General features: G+C 42.5%; 1 protein-coding gene across 4 annotated transcripts in view; it reads right to left on the bottom strand.

Moving 5' to 3' along the window:
• The window catches only part of ABCC8 (ATP binding cassette subfamily C member 8), a 200,634-nt gene that overhangs the window by 79,730 nt on the left and 93,089 nt on the right, over positions 1–27,815 (bottom strand). For 2 of the 4 annotated variants that reach the window (XR_004537595.1, XM_033928351.1), the window contains exons 13-20: positions 23,942–24,047; positions 23,600–23,710; positions 12,047–12,122; positions 11,854–11,959; positions 8,074–8,109; positions 5,663–5,698; positions 2,065–2,163; positions 474–558 (exon numbers count right to left, since the gene is read on the bottom strand). Coding sequence is in view for 3 of the 4 variants with exons in the window: in XM_033928351.1 (XP_033784242.1) it covers positions 474–558; positions 2,065–2,163; positions 5,663–5,698; positions 8,074–8,109; positions 11,854–11,959; positions 12,047–12,122; positions 23,600–23,710; positions 23,942–24,047 (655 nt within the window). In the remaining variant the exon portion in view is untranslated. The remainder of the gene's footprint in view (positions 1–473; positions 559–2,064; positions 2,164–5,662; positions 5,699–8,073; positions 8,110–11,853; positions 11,960–12,046; positions 12,123–23,599; positions 23,711–23,941; positions 24,048–27,815) is intronic. The other 2 variants (XM_033928352.1, XM_033928353.1) reach the window with 2 other exon arrangements.

Below are 27,815 nucleotides of genomic sequence, written 5' to 3'. Positions count from 1 at the left end.
GGCTGCCATTCACATCTATCTAGACCAGGGGTGTCAAAGTCCCTCCTCGAAGGCCGCAATCCAGTCGGGTTTTCAGGATTTCCCCAATGAATATGCATGAGATCTACTTGCACGCACTGCTTTCATTGTATGCTAATAGATCTCATGCATATTCATTGGGGAAATCCTGAAAACTCAAATGGATTGCGGCCCTTGAGGAGGGACTTTGACACCTCTGATCTAGACTGAAAAAGGATATGCCCTTGGAATCTCATACAAAAACATGTTCATTATTGAAGGGATCTCTTCTTCATTTTAGTATGTAAATATCCATTCAATAACATGAATACAGGCAACCATCTGCTACAGGTATCCTTTCTCCTTTGTTTTTCTAGCACAATACTGCCAATTTACAAAACATAGTTTAAAAACCAGCATGAGCTAGCATACAACACACTGAAGTCTGACAGAGTTTTGTTTGAACAATTACCAACCCTCTCTCCTATCTGGGTCTGTTCTCCCTGGGGAAGAATGTCAATATCGGGCTGAAGAGAGCAAGCATCGATTACAGCCTTGTACCTGTGGAAACAAAAGGTGGAGTGCAAAATCAGCACTTATCCTATGGTGAGGGCAGTCAGGATTAGCTCTGTATCCTGGGCTGTTTCTGCACCATTCTATTGCAAATACTTGTAAGAGGAAGATGAATGCTCCTCTATTTGGCAGCCTCACCTCCTAGCAATAGTTTACTGCTAGATAGATGAAGCCACCAATTTGAAGCCAAGAGCCATCAGGGTAGAAATGTATGGGGATCCTCCTGCTCCCCTCCTCCCCCACACATTACTTACCAGGAAGATCCTCGATTGATGCTAGAAGAGTACTAGACATGGGGAGGTTTTTTTAGTAGCATAACATAACATTATACTTATAGACTGCATTACCAAAAAGTTTATGCGGTTTACAAAAGATTATAAGCATTAAACATAATCGTATATTTGAATGAGTCAGCTAGTCAGGTATTTGGAGAAAAGATAGGCTTTTAGCTGTTTTCTAAAATGTCTGTAAGAAACAGCTGAGCAACAATGATCAAAATTCTTTTTCATGACAAGCTGCCTGAGATGCTAAAGAGTGATTTAGGAATTTCTTGCTTTTACAACCTTTTACAGAAGGGAAATTGAACAGAGCATGAGTTTTTCTACTGCAATTGATGGCAGAAAAAGGACAAATGGCCCATCCAAAGTAACCATTATCTCTTCCTCTCTCTAAGAGATCCTGCGTGCCTATCTCAAGCTTTCTTGAATTTAGATGCAGTCTCTGTCTCTACCACCTCTTCTGGAAGACTGTTCCATGCATCTACCATCTTTTCTGTAAAAAAGTATTTCCTTAGATTACTCCGGAGCCTATCACCTCTTAACCTCATCCTATGCCCTCTCATTCCAGAGCTTCCATTCAAATGAAAGACTCAACTCATGCGCATTTATGCCACATAGGTATTTAAATGTCTCTCTAATATCTCCCCTCTCCGGTCTTTCCTTTAAAGTATACATATTGAGATCTTTAAGTCTGTCCCCATATGCTTTATCACGAAGACCACCCACCATTTTAGTAACCTCCCTCTGGTCCAACTCCATACTTTTTATATCTTTTTGAAGGTGCCGCCTCCAGAATTGATTACAATATTCCAAATGAGGTCTCACCAGAGTTTTATACAGGGACATCAATACTTCCTTTTTCCTACTGGCCTTACCTTTAGAAAGGGGATATAAGTTTCTGTGGTACTTTGTGTATCTAAGTGCTTTGAAAACGAGCCCCATTATTTCTGGCCACAGGGATAAAAAATTAAATTTATCAACAAAATTCTCTATTTATATCCAACAGGGTAGTGCTGAATACTGGTGTTATCTACTAAATTCTTAAGTTTACTCCTGATATGTCTCTCTCCCCTTCCTTTTTTTTAACTGGTTAACTTTATCTGTACAACAACTTGCCAAGACTAAACTGAGCGGCTTTGTGAAGCAGGAAACTCAAAAGCATCTTTGGACAATCAGCCTCTTTGTTTTTAACTTGATAAAGAGGAAGTGGTCTTACTTTTGTTTATTAAAAGGACTTTCAAAAATGATGTTCTCCTCCACAGTGGCATTCAGCAGCCAGGATTTCTGAGAAGCATATGCTACTGGTCCTCTTTTCCTGGAAGAATACAACAATGAACTTTATATCATGATTTTAAACCTCATCCATTCTAAGATTTGTCATTACTGGAACTTTTCTTTTTTCCAAACCATGCAAATGATCCTTATTTTAGGCATCTGTTATAGACAGCAATATAAAACCAGATAGAATGCTGTACATTCTCAGGATCAGTTCTGGCCTTAAGGCACTGTTCCCTCTAAGCCAGTGTTTCTCAACACCCGGTACGTGTATCCTTAGCTCACTTTTGGCTCACTTGTTGGAGGTACATGGCACTGCGTTTGTCTCCTGCCCTCCTTCCTCTTTAATTGCTGCTGGTACCAGGGATCCTATGCCCTCCTTCCTGCCCGCCCCATCCGCCGAAGTGCTGTACCCCATGCCCTGCTTCCTGCATTCCCTCCTCTGCCAAAGCTGACCCAAAAAGGCTTCCCTCTGATGTCAGAGCTGACATCAGCGGGAGATCCCAGTTACCTCCTTCAGGGCTGCTCCTTCCAGCCTTCAGCCACACAGGGACACATCACAGTCAGTAGCTTTGGCACGCTGCACATGGCTGACCCGGAAGCCTTTTCTCCAACATCAGAGCTGATGTCTGAGGGAAGGCTTGTGGCTCAGCCACATGCAGCGTGTAAGAGGCGCAGCCCGTGACACTTCCCATGCGGCTGAAGGCAGGAGCTGCCCAGCTGGATGGCCCTGAAAGGAGCAAGCGTGCTGTAGCAAGTAAGGGAGAGAAGGGATTTGTTTGATAAATTTGTAAACAGATATTTTAGAATCCTGATTGGTAAATAGTATATTGTTCTTATAGTGTGTTTATTTTAGTTGATTTTAAAGCATTTTTAATCAATTGTATTTTACTTACTGATTTTTAGTTAATTGTATTTTACTTACTGATTGTATAATTTTTATTGTATGTGAACCACCTAGAACTATGTGGTATGGCGGTATACAAAAATAAAATTATTGTTATTATTATCATGGGACAAAGGGAGAAAGGAGGGAGAGAATTTGGGACAAAGGCTGGAAGGCAGGGAGGGGGGCATGAACATGGGACACAGAAGGGAGGGAGGAAGGAAGAACTAATGTGAGAATTGGGCATGAGTATGTGAGTGAGAGGGATAGAGATGGTGCACATTGGGGAAAGGAAGAAAGAGGAAAATTGGGCAGAGAGAATGGTAGAGATGCATAGGGGAGAGAAGGATGAGATGGAGAAAAGTTGGATATGATGGTGGAGAGATTGAAGGGGATGCAAGGGGGAGGAATGTTGGGCATAGTGATAGAGGGAGAGATGTGGCATGGTGCTGGAGAGAGGTGATAGAAGGAGAAATGTTGGGCATGGGGCTGGTGGACAGGGGTGAACAAGGCTGCACATAATCTGGGGGATGAGAGAGGGAGAAATGTTGAATGTGGCATTAGAGGAGGTGGGAGAAATGCACCCTGTATCTCTCTCTCTCCCTCTCTCCACATTTCCTTTGCAGTAAAGGGAGGGAATGAGAGAAAGACAGATGGACAGTGAGAGAGAGAGGGTAACATAGTAACATAGTAGATGATGGCAGATAACGACCCGAATGGTCCATCCAGTCTGCCCAACCTGATTCAATTTAAATTTTTTTCTTCTTAGCTATTTCTAGGCAAGAATCCAAAACTCTACCCGGTACTGTGCTTGGGTTCCAACTGCCGAAATCTCCGTTAAAACCTACTCCAGCCCATCTAAACACTCCCAGCAAACTTTTCCTTCTAACCCTTCAGCAATGTCACTATTGAACAGGATCAGCCCCAGCACCGAACCCTGAGGGACTCCACTACTCACCTTTCTTTCCTCCGAGCGACTTCCATTAACCACCACCCTCTGGCGTCTGTCCGACAGCCAGTTTCCAACCCAGTTCACCACTTTGGGTCCTAACTTCAGCCCTTCAAGTTTGTTCAACAGCCTCCTATGAGTAACCGTATCAAATGCTTTGCTGAAATCTAAGTAAATTAGATCTAGCATATGTCCTCAATCCATATTGCCAATAGGGGTGGAGAAGAGAGGAAGAAAAGTTGGACTCATGGAGGAACAGAGAGAGATGTTGGTTGGGGAAGGGAATGAGGTCTGGAGGAGACGAAGCGTGCACAGTCAGAAGAAAGTGCAACCAGAGACTCATGAAGTCACCAGACAACAAAGATAGGAAAAATGATTATATTTTCAATTTAGTGATCGAAATGTGTCAGTTCTGAGAATTTATGTCTGCTGTCTATATTTTGCACTATATTTGGCTATTTTTCTATAGTTGTTACTGAGGTGACATTGCATATTTTAAAGTCATCTGCCTCAACCTCTTTGAAAACAAAAAAATGAAATGATAATTAACATTTTCTCTACGTACAGGGTGCTTTGTGTTTTTTAAATTTTGTGGTTTCCATTATGTATTAAGATTATATTGTGTGTATTTGAAAAATGAATGGAAGAAACTGCATTATAATTAGTACTTTTATTATTTAGGAGGGGCAGGGGTGGAGCATTGTCGGGTCTGGGGCGGAGCTTGGGCAGGGTACTTGGTTGATATTTGTTAGGCTTAGAGGGTACTTGGCTTGAAGAAGTTGAGAAACACTGCTCTAATCAAAGTGGAAGTATTCCAACCTACAGTCCTGCCAGTAGAGGGTGCAGTTTCACTATCACATTATCAATACTGAAGGAGAGTCAAGCCCTGCAGGACTCCAGGGAACCTGCCTGTCTCTAGACATTCGAAACACAATATTAAAGCACCACCCCCCCATTGGCAGCAGTGCAGTTGGAGGACTTCAGCTTAGCTTATAGGGAACAGACATTGTTACCCTATGCATAAGCTGAGAATAATGAGGTGGTGGTGCCCTTCACCCGCCCGCTTCCCCTTGCCACCCGCCCGCTTCCCTTTTCCTTTCCCCGTATCTTTTAAGCTCTGGCATGAGCAGCATGCTGCCCATGTCGGTGTCGACTCACTCTTTGATGTCACTTCTTAGGTATGGGTCCTGGAGTACCCCCTTGCCAGTCAGGTTTTCAGGATAACCACATTGAATTTGCATAAACTTGATTTTGCATACACTGCCTCCATTATATTGCAAATGTCTTTCATGCTTATTCATTGTGGATATCTTGAAAACCTGACTGGCAAGGGGGTACTCCAGGACCAAGTTGAGAAACACTGCTCTAGGCAGCTGCTTAGTTCGCCTAGAGCAGGGGTGTCCAATGTCGGTCCTCGAGGGCCGCAATCCAGTCGGGTTTTCAGGATTTCCCCAATGAATATGCATGAGATCTATGTGCATGCACTGCTTTCAATGCATATTCATTGGGGAAATCCTGAAAACCCGACTGGATTGCGGCCCTCGAGGACCGACATTGGACACCCCTGGCCTAGAGCTTCCACCAGCTCTGATCATTTGCACTTTACTCAGTTCATTGATATTGCAATTTTCTGAGCAGACGAAAACAACCAAAACAGAAACTAGACTGTGTTAAATGATACAATAATATTTTAGATGGCTGTACCTCACTTCCCTGTCAACAGCTGTCTCCTTTTCTGGGCTATAAAAAAAGTTACAAAGAAGAACATGAACTTAACATCAATGGAAATATCCTCAAATCATGGTTATGCACTAGTATAATATGAAATTGAAGTTTTGCTATAAAAGATTTCTTATACACTGAGAATTTTGAATTGGAAAGCACAATATGAAAAATAAGACCTAAACAAATGCATAATTCACTGTGCATTTGTTTAAAATGAAACATTTATTTATTTTGGGGTAGATATTCTGCCAGTGGCATTCAGCATTTTGCCGACTGCTGCTAGCGTTATCCACAGAAATTCAACGCCGGGTCACATCTAGGCTCTGGCATTGAATTACCAGGTCTAAACTGGTGGAAAAAATAGTTAAGCTTGATATTCAGCACTGAAGCATCTATGATAAACTCCATAAAAATGGCTGGTTCCAGCTTAGGTACTAACCAGCAGAGGTGGGCAAAATACTTGGTAAAAATAATATATTACAGTTACTAGTTACTTGTTTAATACACTTCTCCCTCCGGATTCGCGGGGGATAGGGGTAGAGCTGGACCGCGAATGGTGAAATACCGCGAATATCTTCTGGTCCGGCTCTGACCCACTCCCGCCTCCCTCCCGCCTTCCCCCCGGCATCCCGGCCTTACCTGGTAGTCTAGCGGGCTTTCGGGGCAGGAGCGATCTTCCTATGCTCCTGCCCCATGCAGATCGCCTATAGGAAATGGCTGCCGTGAGTTCCCGTAGTCTTTCGAGACTACGACGGGAACTCCCCACAGCCATTTCCTATTGGCAATCTACACGGGGCAGGAGTGTAGGAAGATCGCTCCTGCCTCGAAAGCCCGCTAGACCACCAGGTAAGGCCGGGACGCCGGGGGGAAGGTTAAACTGTGGAGTTTTTTCTTTTTTTTCCCCTTCCCAAAAAATTGCGAATATGTGAAATCGCGATTGCTGAAACCGTGAATGGGGAGGGAGAAGTGTAAAAGTAATATGTTACTTTTAGTTACTGTTTAATTCTTGGAAATAAACAGTTTCAAGATGACACAAAATCAATTCTAACAATTGGAAATTCATCCATTATCAAAGAAAACATCTAAAGAAAAAAAAAAAATGCTTCAAGTCCTCAAATATAGGGATCCAATAAAATCAGAGAGATATTCAAATCAAATATGGAAATTAAAAAAAAAAAAAAAAAAAAAATAGCTAGCATATGAGCAGTGCAGAAATCAAACTTATGTTTAACAGTTCCTATGAGTGTCGGGAGCAGCACAGATCATTCAGTGTACCAGCCTGCGCTAAAAACCGCTATAGCAGTTTTAAGAACATAAGAATTGCCAACTCCGGCTCAGACCTTAGGTCCATCAAGTCCAGCGATCTGCACACGTGGAGGCCCAGCCAGGTGTACACCTGGCGTAATTTTAGTCACCCATATCCCTCTATGCCACTCATAAGGAGATGTGCCTCTAGTTTACCCTTAAATCCTAGAACAGTGGATTCCACAATTACTTCCTCTGGGAGAGCATTCTAGGTGTCCACCACTCGCTGCGTGAAACAGAACTTCCTGATATTTGTCCTGGACTTGTCCCCCCTCAGCTTTAGTCCATAGCCCTCTAAAGCTGAGGGGGGACAAGTCCAGGACAAATATCAGGAAGTTCTGTTTCACGCAGCGAGTGGTGGATACCTGGAATGCTCTCCCAGAGGAGGTAATTGCGGAATCTACCATTCTAGGATTTAAGGGTAAACTAGATGCAAAAGGGGGGGGGGGGGTGTTATATTACTCACTACTCAACAATGTAATATATTACACTTACTCATTACTTTTGCATGAAACTAATCAGTACAGTTACTCATTACTTTTAAAAGTAATGTATTACCAGTAATACATTACTTAGTAATACGAGGGATCTTCAAAAAGTTTCCACACTTTTATTTTTTTAAACACTATTTATTAAATGTCTCAAAAGCAAATTTTATCACTTTTCCACATAAACACCGTGTTTTGCAACACATTTTTCTCAGGGTCCCACTAACACGCTCTCTAACATGTCCCCCGTCCCATTTCCCCACAAAAATATGAAAGTGCGGAAACCTTTTGACGAACCCTACCCAACTCTGCTGACTAGGCATTTTCAGCAGCACTGTTTGGTTCAAGTGCCACTGAAAATGCCCAGTTTATCCCTAGACAAACAATTTAAATGGCGGGAAGCTATTTCTAACCATTTAAATTGCTTCGAATATCTACACCATTCTTTATTTTCTGTGCAATTAGAAAGTTACGACTTTCTCGTGATCTGTTTAATGAGCATGGAAGGAGCGATGCATATCCAACATTCACGAAGATTCCAAAAATAAAACCTAAAAACAAAGTCCACAAATAAGTGCAGACCAGGTCCATCCATACCTGACATATTCCCCCGTCTCACTGTCAGGAACACTGCTATACCACAAATGATTAAAAGAAAAGAGATAGAAATTATTTACTTATGTGAAATGAAAGCAATCTGTCCTCTCTATAAGCAATAATTACCACTTTGTATGAGAACTGCAAACAGAGGGGAGGGGGGGTTCCTTTCCCCCCAGTATGAAAACAACATCTGCTATATTCATATCAAATGCACTTTTATCAGTAATAAAAATATATGCCACATGTGATTTGATGCATTTGTCCTCTTTGTCAGTCAATTAGGCACTGAAAGGACTTAGCACTTACAGCCTGTGCTTTAAACATGCTTGTGGAGTCTAGACGGTGCAAGATATGGATTTATTAAGTAATCCGTGTACTAGAAACATACTGAGGTCATATTAATCTGAGTCATTTTTGCCAATTTCAAGAAACTACATGGAAAAAAAAGGAATACTACCACTACTATTTATAATTTCTATCACACTGAAAGTTACACACAGCACTGTACATTTAACATATAATAGATGGTCCCTGCTCAGGAGAACTTACATTCTAATTTGGACAGACAGAGAGGACATATAGAGATTGGGGAGTTTCTAGCAGAGAGAACGATAGGATAGACATAAGTATCTAAAGGTGAGTGGGGCTTAGTTCAAAGCACTATCAAAAAAGTGGGCTTTTAGCTTGGATTTGAATACTGCTAGAGATGGAGCCTGACGTAATGACGCAGACAGTCTGTTCCAGGCATATGGCGCAGCAAGATAGACGGGACAGAGTCTGGATTTGGTAGTGGAGGAGAAGGGTATTGATAGGAGGGACTTAACAGATGAACGGAGTTTGCAGGGTGGGGGTGTTGGAGCATATGGGGTAGAGAATGACACCGTGACAAAATTCATCACCGTCCCCGCGGATAACCGCGGGAAACCATCTTCATGTCATTCTTTAAGGAGAGAGGGAAGAATGGCCACAACCACTGACCCTCGAGCTTTGCTTTGAAGAACGCTGGTGTAGAAGGACTGAGGTTGAAACAGACACTAGAAAATGACATGGGTTTATTTCCTGCGGTTATCCGCAGGGATGGGAACGGTGATGAATTTTGTCACTGTGTCATTCTCTGTACATTCACCTCAAGATGCCACATTTTATTTATTTATTTAGATTTTTATCCCGTCCTCCCAGTAGCTCAGAACGTCCTACAAGCAAACATTCACAGTGGAGTACATTTAGACAGTACAAAGTTTATACAGTAGTTCAAGTAATGGGATTATACAGCAATTTAAGTACAGGTTAAGAATGGACTATACAGTATTTTAAGTAGAGGATCAGGAGGGAGGGGAGGAGTTTAAGGGGTAGATCGCAGTTGTAATTTTAGTTGAAGAGGAGGGTCTTTACCGCTTTCCGGAAGGTCACCAATGAGTTCTGTAATCTGATTTGCAGGGGGAGTTGGTTCCAGAGTTGGGGGATGAAGTGGCTGTAGGAGCGTTTGCGGGCGGTTTATGACAGCACAGACCTTCCTGGAGGGATGCCATCAAACTAGTCTATTTATCACCTCAACAATGAACTGATTATGTCTAGTAGAGAATCATCATGGCTTATATTCAATATATCACTGAGTACGGGGAGAGTCCCCTTGGACTGGAAAACAGCTAACGTCACTCCACTGCACAAAAAGGGTTGCAGGGCAGAAGCTGCGAATTACAGACCGGTGAGTCTCACATCGATAGTGAGTAAACTCATGGAAACACTACTTAAACATGAATTAGATACAATACTGAGCGAGGAGAATCTACGGGATCCCCACCAACATGGATTTACCAAGGGTAGGTCCTGCCAATCCAATCTAATTAGCTTCTTTGACTGGTACACAAGAAGACTAGATCTGGGAGAGTCCTTGGACGTCGTGTACTTGGACTTCAGTAAAGCTTTTGATAGCGTTCCACACCATAGGTTACTGAGCAAGATGAAATCGATGGGATTAGGAGAAACACTAACTACATGGGTCGAAAATTGGCTAAGTGGTAGACTTCAGAGGGAAGTGGTTAACGGTACCCTCTCCAAAACGTCGGATGTAACCAGTGGAGTGCCGCAGGGCTCGGTCTTAGGCCCAATCCTCTTCAACATATTCATAGGAGACCTGACTACGGGGCTTCAAGGTAAAATAACATTATTCGCCGAAGACGCCAAACTATGTAACATAGTGAGTAATAGCAATTTGCCTGACAGTATGACACAGGACCTAATCCTGTTGGAACACTGGTCCTCAACTTGGCAACTTAACTTCAACACTAAGAAATGTAACCTTGGCAGTAGAAATCCGTGCAGAAATTACACCCTAAATGGGGAGACCTTAACTAGGACTGCAGCAGAGCGTGATTTAGGAGTAATCATTAGTGAAGACATGAAAGCTGCTTATCAAGTGGAGAAGGCTTCATCCAAGGCTAGACAAATGTTGGGGTGTATCCGTAGAAGTTTCGTTAGCAGGAAGCCCGAGGTCATAATGCCGTTGTACAGATCCATGGTGAGACCTCATCTGGAATACTGTGTACAATTCTGGAGGCCACACTACCGAAAAGATGTGCTGAGAGTTGAGTCGGTTCAACGAGTAGCCACCAGGATGGTCTCGGGGCTCAAGGATCTCTCATATGAGGAGATGCCGACTAAATTGCGGCTGTACTCTCTCTCGAAGAACGTAGGGAGAGGGGAGACATGATTGAGACGCTTAAATATATCACCGGTCGTATCAAGGAGGAAGATGATATTTTCTTTCTTAAAGGACCCTTGGCAACAAGAGGGCATCCTCTAAAAATCAGGGGCGGGAAATTTCATGGCGACACCAGGAAGTATTTCTTCACCGAAAGAGTGGTTGATCATTGGAATGAACTTCCAATGCAGGTGATTGAGGCCAGCAGCGTGCCAGATTTTAAGAAAAAATGGGATGCACATGTGGAATCTCTAAGAGGTAAATTGGGGGAGGGCAATCAGAGCGGGCAGACTTGATGGGCTATGGGATATCTAAGAGGGTAAAGTTAGGGGGGTGGATCATTAGTGTGGGCAGACTTAATGGGCCTTGGCCCTTTTCTGCCATCATTTTCTATGTTTCTCTGTTTCTAGATTTGATAACAATGTAGTGTAAACTCTTCACTGATTGTCCAGCACATCTTGTTGCAAACCGCCTCGAACTTTCATGGCTTTGGCGATATATAAGAATAAAATTATTATTATTATTATTTTTGAGGACTCGTCCTCCTGCATATTAAAAGCTTCTTTAAAAAAAAAGAACGATTTTAAAAGGTTTAAATTTTCTAAAATTCTCCTCCTTTCTTATTATAGCAGGTAGAATATTCCATGAACGAGGGGCACCAACTCAATCATTCACACAAATGGGTGCAAAGGACATAAATATTTTTATTTCATATACTTTAGAGCTGCCTGTTTTCAAAAGGGAAAGAATGAGGATAGTTTCCCTTTGAAAACTGACTGCAAATGTATACAGGTTGGTTAAACATGCAATGCAAGCACTATGGCCTATTCAAAATTTCCATATTGAAATCAATATTCAAAAAGCAAAGAGGACTAAATAATACCTAAGATATTTATTCTTTCCCAAAGATATTCTATATTTAACCTCTGTAGTTGTGGTCCGAGTATATAATGGCCCTTTATTATGAAAAGAATATATAGCATACTACTGGGAGGAGTTAAACATTTTGGCTATTGAAAATTTCCTCAACAGTACGCCAACAGTACGCAATACAGGTTATTTGATAACAGTGCTACCTGTTCCAATATACAGTTCCAGAAATCTTCTGCATCTCCGAAAGAGTGGCTAGCAGTAATGATGATTTTCCACAGCCCACTTGCCCTACAATCATTGTTAATTGACCTGTTGAGCAAAGAGACACATTTACTTTGATGCGTTAAGCACTGTCACACAGATTTCCAACTCTATATTTTATCGTTGACATTTTACCTTGGGGTATCTTGATATCAATATTAGACAATGTTGGAGCTCCATCAGGTGTCCAAGTGAAAAATCCATTGGTGATCTGCTCCAGTAAAGAATAAGATGAGCATTAGAAAGGGATGAACCACATCTCTACCATTAAACCGACCCTGTAGCCAGGCTGCAACACAGGAGACTCTTGATCAGTTCTCCTTTCTGATTAGGCTAGAAGACCTTGGATTCATGACAGACAAAACATGCTCAAGCTTCTATGGAAAGCAAGAAGAAAGATACTGCTCTTGTGGTAGTTCCTACTAGCCAAATACAAACAAATGTGTGAACTTCTTTGGATGAGGTCCATGAAATTGTCAAACTGGTGGAATTCAAACTGGATCAAGAAGTGTTATGTTCTGAACCCTCTGGTTTATTCAATCATTCCCTCTGGGTCTTCCCCACTTTATCTTCTGAGGTGTCTTTATAATATCATACCCAGCAGAGGAGAGTAGTTACTAACGTGTGTTGTGGTCCACAAGCTACATTTGCTTTGAAAAATACCAGCAACGCTAAGGCAGCATGTTCCTGGCTACATCTTAAAGGATCCAAGCCTATATCTTAGGAACTGCCCCACCTCCTCCCTCCCCCCATCACATCCTTCCTACCCCAAATACCTACTTCCTAGTAACCTTCCAAATACATGCTCCCTCTTAAAGTACCCCTGTCCTAAATATCCCCTAATTATACCTCCAGAAGACCCCATCCTAATTATATCTCCAGAAGACCCCCACCCCTAATTATACCCAGAAGACCCCCCCCCCCATTCACCAAAAGCACCCCTATTCTCCTGTAGCTCCTCTGGTCTACCTTTAGTAACTGCTGCTGTCTAATGGAATCAAGGCAGGAACAATCCTAAATTGTTCCTGACCATTGCCTGTACAGGATTCAAAATGGTACCAGTGATCCTAGTAGTAATCCCACAATGCTACTGCTAGGGGTTAGGACACCAATGGAACCTTGACCCTTAGTGGTAGTATTGTGAGACTACCATAAAGGGTCAGCGGTGCCTTTCAGGACCAGGCATCAGCAAGGGGCAGGAGAGATTAGGGATCGCTTCTATCCCATTGTCAGCAGGTACCAGGTCTTACTAAAGGTAGCCTTAAGGTGGGGGCCTATGGAAGACTGGTGATTGGTGGGATTTTCAGGGCAAAGGGAATGTAATTGGAGGGTCTTCAGGGCAGTGGAATGTACAGGGGGCATATATTGGGGGATCAGGAGTGGGTATGCAGGTAAGGCATTGTGAGTGGTGTATGAGGGGACATTGAGGGTGAGAAAGGGGAGTAGGGGCAGCTGATGAATCAATGTTGGCCTCTTTAAGAAGTGTCAGGAAACATCAGGCAATGGCTTAGTATTCAATGCTCCTAGACACTTTGACTAGCTAGCTTATGAGTTTGATTGGAAGCTGCCTCATTTATATTAATGTAGTATAGGAGAGACTAATGTGTGGTACTGAGCTACTACAGGTTAGTCACTTCCAAGAGAAATTACGATGCAGTAAAAGCCTTTTCTTTTTCTTTACTAGATCTTAATACCCACTCTCCCCTGAAGTCAATACATAATGTCGGTAGTGCTGGTGATGGGGTTGATTTTCTCAAATATTCACATAAAAACAATGAAAAAGTACTTTGCAAATGTTTTCCAAAGCTCAAACTTCATATTGATTTGACCACAAAGTGGAAGTAGAAGTCTCCTGGTTGCCAAAAACCAGGAAGCATGGATGTTTTATTTATACCTCACAGAGAATTTAGCCAAATCCTCTGCACTGTATGACAAGACGGTTTACCAGACGGCTAGATTGCAGAACCACCCCATGATGCAACAGGGTGTCTACTCCACATGTCCAATGCCCTCATCCCCAGGCAGTGGCGTAGCGAGGGTGAGAAGCGCAGGGCAGTGGAGCCCCTTCCCCCACCCTCGTCTCCGCTCCCCCGCCCCTTTCCCGTTCCCCTCTGCCACGCACGCGCCCCCTTCCCTTCCCCCGTACCTCTAGCTGTTTACTGCCACGAGCAACAAGAACCTCAACGCTCCTTGCGACCCCGTTGGCTCTCTCTCTAATGTCACTTCTTACGTATGGCACCCAGAAGTGACGTCAGCGGGAGAGACGACGTGGTCGTGAGGAGCACGTTGAAGTTGTTGCTCGTGGTGGTGAACAGCTAGAGGTAAGGGGGAAGAGAAGGGAGGGCGCACGTGGCATGGGGAGGCGTGGGAAAAGGCGGAGGGGTGCCAGCGCCCCCACCAACATGGCGCTCGGGGAGGACCCCCTCCTTACTACCGCACTGATTCCAGGACAACAATGGACTGTGAACAAGAATACATTTTGAAACCAGTGCGAAGAAGCTTTAGAATATAATTAACTTTGTAAAAGAACATAATATTTATAGATATTCTCTGTTCCCTTTTTTTTTTAAATGAGAGGGTCGAAGCTCTGAGTGGACTGAGATACTATAAAAGAAATAGCAGCAGAATCCGCAAGATTAGATTTTCCAGGACTGCTAGAAATCACAGTGCTTATTATTAATAGCAGAACCAGAGCTAAGCAAATACTGTGAACTGCCAATTCTGCACTTTTTGCCTTTATCTAAAATGATATCTTATGACAAGGATGAAAAGCTGCGGGTCAAAACTTAGAAGCTGATTTATGAAGGCTTTAACCCCACAATTTACAGGGTGAGGCAAAATAAAGTAACCCCCTAGAGTATTTTGCTGTTTTCTCAGCAGCTGCTTGGAATTTCAATGTGAAATTTTACAGCTTTATTTGTTCTTATTATCTACGTTTGTGTGCCGAGTGGAATTACATGATCTTTAAACAAGTTACAGAGTTTTTTCCGTGACCACCCAGCAATGTTTGCCCTGTAAAACTGCCATTACTTGATAAAAACAAGGGGGTACCATCTTACTGTTAATAATGTCAAAGTGATGTAGGCTTTTGACTGGCAAGTATCATAACAAAAAAAATTTATTTCTATACCGCAATGCCATTAACCCTCCTTTTTTTTACTAAACCGCAATACGGTTATTAGCGCAGGGAGCCATGCTGAAAGCTCCGCGCTGCTCCTGACCCTCACAGGAACTCCATGAGCATCGGGAGCAGGGGGGAGCATTCAGAGCAGCTCCCTGCGCTAATAACCGCTATCGCGGTTTAGTAAAAAAAGGAGGAGAGGTAAGTTCTGTGCAGTTTACAAAACAGAATAAAAAAAAACTGCACATACATTAATTTCCTAAAAGTAAGTAATGTTGGAGGCCTATCACAAGCTCCACCCAAAGCTGCAAACTATTGCTGAACTCAAGGAAGTGATGCAGATGGTTTGGGATAGCCTGCCATAGAGCCCAATCAGCTGCAAGGGCTGTGCTTTCCCCATCTGTTTTGCCTTGCGTTTACTCAAAACGTAGGCTTGGCCCTTAAATTTGGAAGCCTAAAGAGAGAGGCTGGACTCTTTGGGCCAGATTCTCCAAAGAGTGCCATAATCGGCAGCTGCTTATCAAAGCGGTGCCGATCGTGTGTCAAAGACCCAGCGACTGCACATTTACATCAGCCAGCCAGATCGGGACCAGCGTGGGAGCCCTGCTCCGCCCCCCCGATCCAGCCGGGACACAGGAGACACAGAAAGGCCCAGCGCCTGCACATCTACACAGGCCAGCCAGATCGGGACCAGCGTGGGAGCCCTGCTCCACCCCCCCCCCCCCCGATCCAGCCGGGACACAGGAGACACACAAAAAGACCCAGCGACTGCACATTTACATCAGCCAGCCAGATCGGGACCAGCGTGGGAGCCCTGCTCTGCCCCCCCCCCCAATCCAGCTGGGACACAGGAGACACAGAAAGGCCCAGCGCCTGCACATCTACACAGGCCAGCCAGATTGGGACCAGCGTGAGAGCCCTGCTCCGCCCCCCCCCGATCCAGCCGGGACACAGGAGACACAAAAAGGCCCAGCGCCAGAACCTTTACATCAGCTAGCCAGATCGGGTCCAGCATGGGAGCCCTGCTCCACCCCCCTCGATCCAGCCGGGACACAGGAGAGCCGGGACTCAAAGGGAGAGCCATTCCTCCTCTCTAACACTCTGATCCAGTCCAATCCCGAACCCCAGACACCAAAAATGAAGCTATCCCTGCATACACACACACTAGCCACCCTCTTGATAATCCTCCTCATTTCTAGTTGGAAAGCAGCAGCAAACAACTTACACACCACAACCACAACCTCCATTACAACCAACTTCCAACTTCCCAACAGAAGAACACTCACATCAAGAAACTCGAACCACCATGCCAGCACTCAACACCCTATCACTGTATCCTGGAGAAGAAGATCAACCCATCCCAAAACCAAACCTCAACCATCTCCCGAAACACTCATTTACCCTGAAACAGCTCACATTATTCAGACAGACATGGCTTCCCTTACATGTGCCTATGTTAACATCAGAGCCCTGGGATCCAAAACAGAAAACATAAAAAATTGGATAAAAACCGAAAACCTTGACTGCCTATTCCTCACTGAAACCTCACTGAAACTTCTAGAATAATAGAAGTATGCCCGCAGGGATACAAAATAACAGTGACCTGCAGAGAGAAAAAAAGAGGAGGAGGACTAGCAATAATAATCAAGGACTCCCTAACCCTAAGCATACAAGAAAAAACATCCACCCCGCAAATGGACTTCCTCGCTTGTCATCTCACAAACCCAACACTAAAAAACTCACTAAACTGCATGCTCTGTTACATAACACCAGGAAACTGGACCACAGTGAGACCTGAATTTGAAAACTTCATCTACCAAAACTCATTAACAGCAGAATATAACCTTATCCTAGGAGACATAAACCTTCACTTAGAAGATACAACTTCCACACTAGCAAATAACTGTCTATCCTTCCTCAATGCCTTATCCTTCCAGATCCTAAACCCACAAACCACCCATGAAAAAGGTCATCAACTGGACATTGCAGCATTCATGACTCACCAACCATCCAACCCAGCAATCCAAACTCCCAACGGAACATGGTCCCCATCCCTATGGTCAGACCACTACACATACAACTTCAACATCAACTGGACCAAGACCAAACCCACATCTCAATCCAAAAAATTCACATACACCGCACGCAAACATATCGAGCCAACCATTTTTTTGTCAAAAGTAGACGAAACTATCCAAAACTGCGACATCAAAAGACTTCATCTCTCACTGGAAGAATGTGACCACCAACATCCTTGATGAACTGGTCCCTCTACAAACCAAAACCAGAACCAGCAGGAAATCAGACCAGTGGTTTGATAATGAATTGCTCCAACTCAAAAGACAGTGTAGAAGATTAGAAAGAAAATGGAGAAAAACTAACCTAGATCAAACAAAAACCAACTGGAAAAAAATCAACAAACAATACAAAAATCTACTAAAGGACAAGAGGAAAACCCACTACACTAATCTCATAGGCACGGAAACCCAAGATTCCAAAAAACTATTCCAAATCCTGAAAGATCTAACAGACATCAAACCCTACACAACCACCAATAACACCCCCCCTCCCTCAGCCATCCTCTTAGCACAGGGGTGTCCAATGTCGGTCCTCGAGGGCCGCAATCCAGTCGGGTTTTCAGGATTTCCCCAATGAATATGCAGGAGATCTATGTGCATGCACTGCTTTCAATGCATATTCATTGGGGAAATCCTGAAAACCCGACTGGATTGCGGCCCTCGAGGACTGACATTGGACACCCCTGTCTTAGCAGAACACTTCAAGAACAAAATTACCAACACCAGAGCCACTCTCAACCTTACCCCACCCCATCAAAATACAATCACAATCCACCCTTCAGAAAAAGAGTCAACTGCAGCAGACAGAACATGGTCACAGTTCCCCAACACACAATGGTCCGAACTCAATAAATTCTACAAAAAATACAGCCATGCCTCCTGTGACCTCAACCACTGCCCCTCATATCTCCTTACTACCTCCAGTGTAAAATTCCGCACCATACTTCTACAATGGATTCAATCCACGCTCACAGAAGGCATTTTCCCTGATGACCTCAGCGAAATCGTCATCACCCCAATCCAAAAAGACCCAAAAGTACCACAAAACCACCCATCTAACTTTAGACCTATTGCCTCCATTCCGCTATTTGTCAAAATTATAGAAGGCCTAGTAGCCAAACTCCTCAACAACTACCTAGATGACCATAACCTACTCCACCCCATGCAATCAGGCTTCAGAACCAACTTCAGCACAGAGACACTACAAGGCTCCCTTATGGACACTGTCAGACAACACCTTAGTACAGGGAAAAAAATGCTTCTCATACAAATGGACCTAACTGCTGCATTCGATTTAGTAGATCACAACATCCTTCTACAGATCATAGATGCAATAAGCATCTCAGATAAAGTATACTCTTGGTTTGAAGGCTTCCTAAAATCTAGAACCTACAGTGTAAAATCAAACAAAGAAAAAATCAGAACCTTGGTCAAACCCCTGCGGCGTACCACAAGGATCTCCACTATCCCCTACCCTCTTCAACCTTTACACTGCTTCTCTAGGAACACATCTGGACAATCCAGGCATAACCACATATAGTTATGCAGATGACATCACCATCCTCATCCCATATGATCATTCTAAACCTACCATGACAGACACACTTCACCGAACACTTGAAACAGTCACAACCTGGATGAAAGATCACAAACTTAAACTCAACCCAGACAAAACCAAATTCATCCTTCTCGAAAATGACAAGGTCCAAACCACAACCAACTTAGAACTCAACGCAACCAACTATCCCATCCAAACCACCATAAAACTACTTGGCATGACCATAGACAGATGCTGCACCATGCAACCGCAAACAAACAAAACAATCCAGAAATCCTTCGCAATCATGAGAAATCTGAGACTAGTCCGGAAATTCTTTGAAAGAACACAATTCCAACTTATAATACAATCCCTAATACTAGGTCTACTGGACTACTGCAACATCCTCTTCCTTCCTTGCCCTGTTACTATAATTAAACAACTTCAAACAATCCAAAACACAGCATTGAGACTCATCTACTCATTGAGAAAACATGACCATATCACAGAAGCCTACATCAACTCACATTGGCTTCCAATCCAAGAAAGAATCCAATTTAAATTCTACTGCATGTTATCTAAAACCCTAAACGGAGACAGCCCATCTTACTTGAACAACCGCCTCATCCAAGCACCCACTACCAGACACAGAAAAACGCACTCCCCATTCATACCTCCCCCAATCAAGGAAGTAAAACGATCAAAACTACACGACGGCCTCCTAGCCACTCAAGCCGCAAGGCTGGATAACCAGATTTCCAACCTTCTGACGTCCACCCCAGACTACAAGATATTCAGAAAAGAAATAAAAACTATACTTTTCAAGAAATTCCTGAAGCAGCCATAACATCACATACTCTTAATAACTCTAAAACTGACAATTGATCTACCCTTTACTTCACTAGTAATAACAACAGAGCTTCCATTGTGACCCCCTTCTTAATTCTTTTGCAAACCGACTTATCCTTAACAACCTGTGAAATGTTTAAAATATCTACTACTTACCTCTCTAGCTAATCAATAGTTCTCCCATTGTAACAACGTTTTTATTAATCTTTTGTAATCCGCCATGAACCGCAAGGTAATGGCGGAATAGAAATCCCTAATGTAATGTAATGTAATGTAAATCACCCAATGGCGCCGTTTAGAGAATTGCAGCCACGTGAAAGATAGGTGCTGGAAATGTAAGCCAGGGTTTGAAAGGCCTACATTTCCAGTGCCTATCTTTGAGAAGAATTAAGTCTACAGAGGCCACGTCCTCAGTCAGGACAACGGCGTTTTAATTGGGTTTTTTAAATCAATGTAGACAATTACTGTGCCGACTGAACTAATTAAAACAATTTCAGTTAGGCGGCAGTAGGGGGCGTCCAGTGCTGCCCAGCTTACAATGCTGTTATTAGAATCAGGGCCTCTGAGCATTCACAGTGATTGCAGAATTATGACACATTGTTAATTGTATAATTGCAAAGAAAAACACCACTTAATTAAAGCTGAGAGTCGGCTCTAATGGAAGAAAAGCCTCATATTTTATCGGCAGAGCCAAAGCTCAAACCGCCACATCATTGGCAAAAAAAAATACTTATAAAAAGAGCGACACGACACTAATGAAGTCATTTTTTGAGAACTGAGATTCTTTAACAACTTAAAAAACTGTTAGAAATTTAGAGGAGTCTGAAATGCTGCTGACATTTCACGGTACTGGGCCGTTTCTTCAGGGCTTATGGACTTCACTTATATACATTCAGGAATTTCAGATTTTACCGCTATTATGGGAATCACGCCCACGCCTGCAATGACTGCTTGTCATTCAATGAGGAGAGGCCAATACTTCCCCTGAAGCTGACGCGGAGGGGTTTAGTGGGCTATTCTCCCTTTGAAAACTGAGACGCTGAAGTTACAGCATTAGGACACTGGTGAGACCATGAATACAACGATTCAGTAAGTAATACTTTTTACACTCATTATAGAATTTCAAGAGGAAAAAAAAGTGGTACATACTATATAATTACTTCTACAGATCTGTGTGGTTATAACTGAAGTCCATAAGCCCTAAAGAAACAGCCCAGTACCGTGAAACGTCAGAAGCATTTCAGACTCCTCTAAATTTCTAACATAATTTTTTTGGAGTTAAAGAATCTCAGTTCTCAAAAAATGACTTCATTAGTGTCGTGTCGCTCTTTTTATAAGTTTTTTTTTTGCCAATGATGTGGTGGTGGTGGTGGTTTGAGCTTTGGCTCTGCCGATAAAACCTGAGGCTTTTCTTCCATTAGAGCTGACTCTCAGCTTTAATTAAGTGGAGTTTTTTGCAATTACCATATTTTCACCCATATAACGCGCATAAATGTATAACACGCATACGCGTATAGCGCACAGGTCCAAAGTATTTCAGTAAAAAAAAATTTTTATATAGCACGCACACGCGTATACCGCGCATGCTGCTATAACCTCCTCCCACTCCCGCTTACTCTTCTGGCCTGCGAACCGGCATCCTCCCCCCCGCTCGCGTCACCCCCCCTTCCCCCGCGATCCTACATCCCCCCCAGCACCGCAAAACATCTCTTACCCGATTGGGCACCGGCACCAGCACCAATGCACAGGACGTGCCAGTGCCAGTGCCCGAAGATCCTCCCTCGTTGTTGCTGGGCTGGGCTGCGCTGGGCGGTGCGAGGGAGATCCTCCTTCTTCCTCGTGCCGGGCTAGACTGGGCTTTGAGCATTTGCGCATGCTCAAAGTCTTCTGGTCTCGCTCTCTCCGAGATAGAGAGCGAGACCAGAAGGCTTTGAGCATGCGCAAATGCTCAAAGCCCAGTCCAGCCCGGCACGAGGAAGAAGGAGGATCTCCCTCGCACCGCCCAGCGCAGCCCAGCCCAGCAACAACGAGGGAGGATCATTGGTGCTGATGCCGGTGCCCAATCGGGTAAGAGATGTTTTGCGGTGCTGGGGGGAATGTAGTATCGCGGGGGAGGGGGGGGGGACGCAAGGGGGGGGGGAGGATGCCGGATCGGAATGAAACAAAAAAAAATTGTACAACGTGCTCACGCGTATAACGCGCAAGGTTATGCACGGTTTGTAAAAATAATGTATAACGCGCGCGTTATATGCGTGAAAATACGGTATATATTGAGCCTTCGGGATAGTAAGGGAATTTTTCAAGTACCTTTCTTATTTCTAATCTTAATGTATATTTTCTGTAAACCGCTTAGAACCTAACGGATGTAGCGGTATATAAGAAATAAATTACATTACATTACATTTTTCCATTTCACCAATTTAATGGTTCCACATTGTTAATTGTACCATTTGAATGATGTCATTTTACTGTGTTTTAGTTCAAAACATTTTTAACATGCAAAAACTGCTAGGAAGTAATGCTAAAACATCAGTAAAATCAACACCACTTAAGATGATTAAATTTTGTTTAATATTAATATGTATGTACAATTTCTCATTGATATTCAAAGCAGTTGCTGAGAAAACAGCAAAAGAATTCTAGGGGGTTACTTTTTATTTTGCCTCTCCCTGTATGTCTTAGTAAATCAGGTCCTTTCACAGCCTAAATGCTACCATTTTTTCCACTTAAGGTAATGCTACATCTATGCAGCACAGGGATGGAAAATGTGATCTTTATTAGCCGGAATGATGTGAAAAGCTGTCACTTCTATAACAAAGAATTTTCTTTCATCGCTCCATATCACCAGTCTACCTTTATGACTAGAGAAGAATCATCTGCATGGCGACTCCACTTCTCCCATGAAACTGGTAAATCAGAAAATACCAGAAGCCTCAGTTAAGATATGGATTCATCAAGGAGAACAGTAACTTCTGTGCTTGTGGTGAGTCCCCATACAGAGCTAATGTAATTCCTCTTTTCTTAAGCAACTCAATTGGAAAACACATAGCATGGCTTGTTCCCTTGGACATGGAGCATTATCTGTCACCCTTAGCATGTTGCTTCCCAATAAATAGAAATTTTGCTTTTTCTAGGAGATTTGGGTTCTTTGGCTATGGTATACTATCACATTCAGTCTGCTATCAGGCCGCTTCAGAGACTTTTCTATCGCTTAAATTTGTTTTATTTTATTTTTAATTTTCTATTTCTTTGATTTTTGAACTTGGAAATGTATTATATGTTGTTATTACTTATTTTTAGTTTATCAGGTACTTTAGCTGGATTTTGAGCCTTCGGGACAGATAGGGTAGTTTTTCTCAAGTACCTAATTTCATTTTAGTTTGATACATTGTAAACCGCTTAAGTCAGTAAAATGCAGGAGCGGTATATCAAATCTTAAATAAACATAAAAATTGCTTTCTGCTTTGAAGCTATTAATAAATCTGCTGCTTACATAGTCAAAGTTTGAACATTAGCATGTTGTTGGATAAAATATTTGAAAATATCCTATGAATATCCACTGCCTATGTCATGAGAACAATTGCTTTCGCCCATTACTTATGAGGAATTTAGGAAACGTCTGAAAACACACCTGTTCCTAAAGTATCTAGACAACTGATCCTCTCTTCTCTCTCCCCTCTATAGCGATTAACTTGTTCTATTGATCACTCTCTCCTCAAAAATGGATTTCCTGTCCTATTAACCCTCTTTCTTCCTCCCCTCTTAAAGTCAATCAATTTGTACCTTTGCTTAATCTTTGTAAACCGCATAGAACTTCATGGTATTGCGGTATATAAGCTGTTATTATTATGAAAACCAGACCTAATGTTGAAGAGCTTGGCCTTAGCTTCTGGAGAACATTTGTACATCAACACAAACATAGGTGTAAGTACAAAGAGGAACAGATAAAGAAACAGTGAAGGAGAAGAATTTTGGTCTCTGCTTTTGCAACTGAAACTCAAATATTGACTATTTGATGCATTGGAGCACAGGGCTCTAGTGTGTAAGAGTAAGAGACAGGCAGATTTAGCAGTGGCAGAGTGGGAAAGTGACCCATGAATCACCTTTATACAAAACTCATCTCCTTCTGTGATGTTAGCTTGTCTTCTCAGGTGAGAGTTGTAATTGTTCCAGTCTTCTCTAGTAGACTTCTTACGGTTAACAACTTTGAGGGGCTGTGCAGGAGCAGGAAGACAGAAACAAAGGTGAATGGTGGTGGCACAGTGTCCAAAACTCAGGCAGCCACATTATGCCACAAGCAGCATGCATTACTGTGAGCGTTCTAGTCGTTGCAGGAAATTAATGAGTAATGGATCACAGGCAGGTGAAGTGATTATGGGAATGTTTGATCAAAGAATGGAGAAAGGAGGAAAAAAGGTGTTGCTCACGGTGCTGATATTACTCACAACTGCCTGGTATTTGCTGTGGTTTTCTGAATTCAGGGTCTGGCAACCCTTGTCAATCTCTTCTTCAATTTCTTCACTTGAGAAAAATTCATTCAGTTTCTGAACACTTGAGTAAAATGAAAGCAGTACTCAATTGGTGGACTGGATAAGTCTTGTCGTTACCCAGAAATCAAATCTGATTTCTCTATAACTAAGCTTTGTCATTACACAGAAAATTGTATCTTAAAAATTTAACCAATCATGCAGCTGATACCTTGAGATAACATTTTCAAGAATTGGATTGAAATTTTGGTCAAAGCACCGGCTTAGATGACAATTGAAGATATAGAATATTATTTTCATGTACTTCTCAAGTTCAAGCTGCACATTTCAACACAAAATAAACAAAAATCTCTTTTAAAAAAAAATCTGGAAGCATTGTAAGATGCCAATCTAATTTTCGTAGCCCTGATTACAGCATTAGACCAGGTTTAGTCATGGTGATGTGAATAATAATTAAGAATAGGTTGTTGTAAATGAATGATTTAGGTTTCTTGGATACTAAGGACAAATGACAATCTACTTCATCTTTGCTTAACTGACAAAATGGAACCAACTAGGTTTTAATATGTAGATAAAGGCACAAGGAAATGCTATGGGATATGTTAACATTTACTTAACAACCAAGTCAATCACAATACTGAGCAGGACAAAGAGCATTTACCAAATAACAGCAATACAGAGATTACAATCGCTTTAAGCCATCATTGCATCTTTTTATGCTCCATGCTTTCAGTTCGCATCATGACCACTGTATATATTGCAGTCAGTCACAGGAGTTGAACATCTTTGCTCACAAAAATTATTTGATACATGGTGAAGGTGGTCACAATGGAGAAAAGAGCAAAGACAGTTTCGTCCCTGACACAGGCTTTTATGCTGAAAAACTTGGCCCGTATCAGGTCAATCAATAAAGAGAATCCTTTTGTCCCATTCTATGAGGCCCTTCATGCATTTCATTGAAGGTTGTCTCAAGACATAAAGGGACCTAAGTACAAGACTATGTTAAAATTGGCTGCTTAGGGAGATCAGATGGAGCAGTGAGCCTGAGAGAATATGATACCTCAGAGCAAGAGAGGCAGTAGGTGCTCCTGCATTACTTTTTTGCAGGTTCAATATGCTAATGGGGACATTAGTGCACAACCTGCAAACCCTTCTTATGTTCCCCCTCCCAAAAGCAAACAAAGAAAAAATAATAATCTAAAGCCCTACAAATGCCACGTTAAATCTAGGCTTAGACTGATTATTGAAAGGCACAGTGTAGAGAAGGCCAGTGATAAAGAACATTCTCTTATCACTTTGATTGAAGGCAGATAAGCTAAAACAGACTGTGAAGACTAATTCTATAAGCTGGTGCCTAAAATTAGGTGTAGATACTGAACACATGCACTTATGCATCTTATTGGCATTTACATACATGAGTATCTACCGAATTCACTTACCTCCTAATTCTATAAAAAGTGATGAAAATTGTGTGCGCAAAAATTTTGTTTGCGAACCCAGTTTGCACAAGCAACTTAATTGAACAACCTAATTGGGGCAATAATTGGCATTTCAACAAGTCTGGAACTTTAGGAAGGCCATGAAAACCTTCCTCTTCACAAATCCAGCTCCTTGAGAAGACCAAGCTTAAATGATCGCAAATGAACTCTTCAACTAGGCCATAGCGCTAAGTTCCTCACCAAAGCGTGTATAGCTAATTAGAGAATCTCGGATGTTAATATCTACTATAGTTGATTAGTGCATCTCGGATGTTTATATGTTCTATAGCATGTATAGTTAATGTATCTTGGCAGTTGATTTCTACTTTAGCATGTATACCTAGTGTATCTCAGATGTTCTCTATTTACCATAACTCGATCATTGTAACGCTAGCTCCCAAATACGTCTTCTCCATATTTGTCTTGACTATACTGTGTATGTACTCCTATAACCCATTCCGGGCTTTTTTTGGGAGGATGGACTAAATAAATGAATAAATAATTACTGGCACTAATTAGAATAAATTACAAGACGTGTGTAAATTTAGTCATGGGATCCACGTCTGAATTTAGTATGCCAATCAAAAAAGGGAGTGCAGAAATGGGTGGGTCATGGGTGGACTGGGGGGGGGAGCGTTCCTTTAAGTTACACACATACTTAAAGAATAAGGGCATTTGTGCCTAAGTTTAGCCACAGACATTTGCACCATACTGGTGTAAATTGGTGTGCCTAAAGTTAGACATAGTTCCTGGGTGTAAGCGCTAGTCTATAAATTGTGTCTAACTTTAAGCACAGTTTATAGAATAGTGCTTTTTTTCTGCACCGATTTTTAGGCACCATATATAGAATTTATCCCTAAGTGTGTACTCAAGAGGGTGCACACGTAGCTGGAGCATGGGTGAGCTATTGGTGTGTTGCAAATAACAGAAAACGATCAGTTACACATTTTGAATGAAGTACTTAAGCATACTAACTTATGTTATCCATTGAACTGCTGCAAACAACCATGCTAAAATTTTGGCGTGCCAATAAGTTTGTAGGCTAGTGTTCTTAGGCTTAGGCATGCCTGAGGGGGAGAGATTTATCAATGGGCGCTACTGCGTTAGTGTACACTAATTGCATTAGTGATGGCTAAATGCTAAAGATGCCCATAGGAATATAATGGGAGTCTTTAAGGTTTAGCGCATGCTAACGTGATAATGCCTTGGATGAATTCCTCCGAGTGACATTATAGAATTGGCACTAAGCGCGCCCCACCGTGAGGCCTCGGTTTATAGAATTACTTCATTAGACTTTGTTCACATTGACACTGTTGTATTGTCAATTTAAATCACCTGTCACTGTCTAAAATGTTACTTTCAATGGTGCTAACGCTTCACAATAAGCCTCAGCAGTCATGGAAATGGGCCTTGAATTTCTCTTTCACTTTTGACTGACACAGACATAGAAACATGACGGCAGATAAAGGCCAAATGGCCCATCCGGTCCGCCCATCCATAGCATCCACTATCTCCTTACAGGAGAATATTCCACACATCTACCACCCTTTCTGTAAAAGATTAATCTTAAGCCTATCACCTCTTAACTTCATCCCATGCCCTCTTACTCTGGTGTTTCCTTTCAAACGAAAGAGACTCGCCTCATGCATATTTATTCTACGTAGGTATTTAAACTTCTACATCATATCTCCCGTCTCTCATCTTTCCTCCAAAGTATAAAAATCGAGATTTTTAGGTCGGTCCCATATGCCTTATGACATAGATCACCAACCATTTTAGTAGCCTTCCTCTGGACCAACTCATCCTGTTTTTATCTTTTTTGAAAGTGATATAAACAGGATGGAGTTAGACCAGAGTGAGTTTTCATTTTACTCCTCTACCCTTATCAGCACCTTAAATTTACTCCTGAATGACAACTTTCTTAAGGTTAATTTAATACAGAGTCTTGCAAACTCTCCGGAGCCTTGGCACATTAATCTTGGGGCTGCGGCTGTAGGGCATCCAGAAATTCGTGGGCATCGACGCGATGACATCACCACAACAATGTTTGTGCAAGCGCAGAGGCCCTCCAGATGGGGTCCTCAGCCACAGCCACCAGTGTGTGTGTGTGTGTGTGGGGGGGGGGGGGGTTGTGTGTGTGCTGGAAAAGGAGAGTCATGGAGAGGAAGAGGGTGCCGGTGAGGATCAGAGGCGCCGGCTGACTGCCTACAAGACGTGCCTCTCGCTGTGAGAGGCAAGTCCTGTAGGCAGTCAGCCAGTGCCTCTCGGCTCACCGGGAATTTCTCCGCAGCACACTTTTGTATAAGAACCTTATCATCGCTGTAAGAGATGGCTTGGGGAGGGAGTTGATTCTG

The sequence above is a fragment of the Geotrypetes seraphini genome, chromosome 19 (genome assembly GCF_902459505.1).
Source record: "Geotrypetes seraphini chromosome 19, aGeoSer1.1, whole genome shotgun sequence".
NCBI lineage: Eukaryota > Metazoa > Chordata > Amphibia > Gymnophiona > Dermophiidae > Geotrypetes > Geotrypetes seraphini.
The sequence above is the reverse complement of the archived record's forward strand: the minus strand, read 5'-3'. Positions and strand labels throughout refer to the sequence as shown.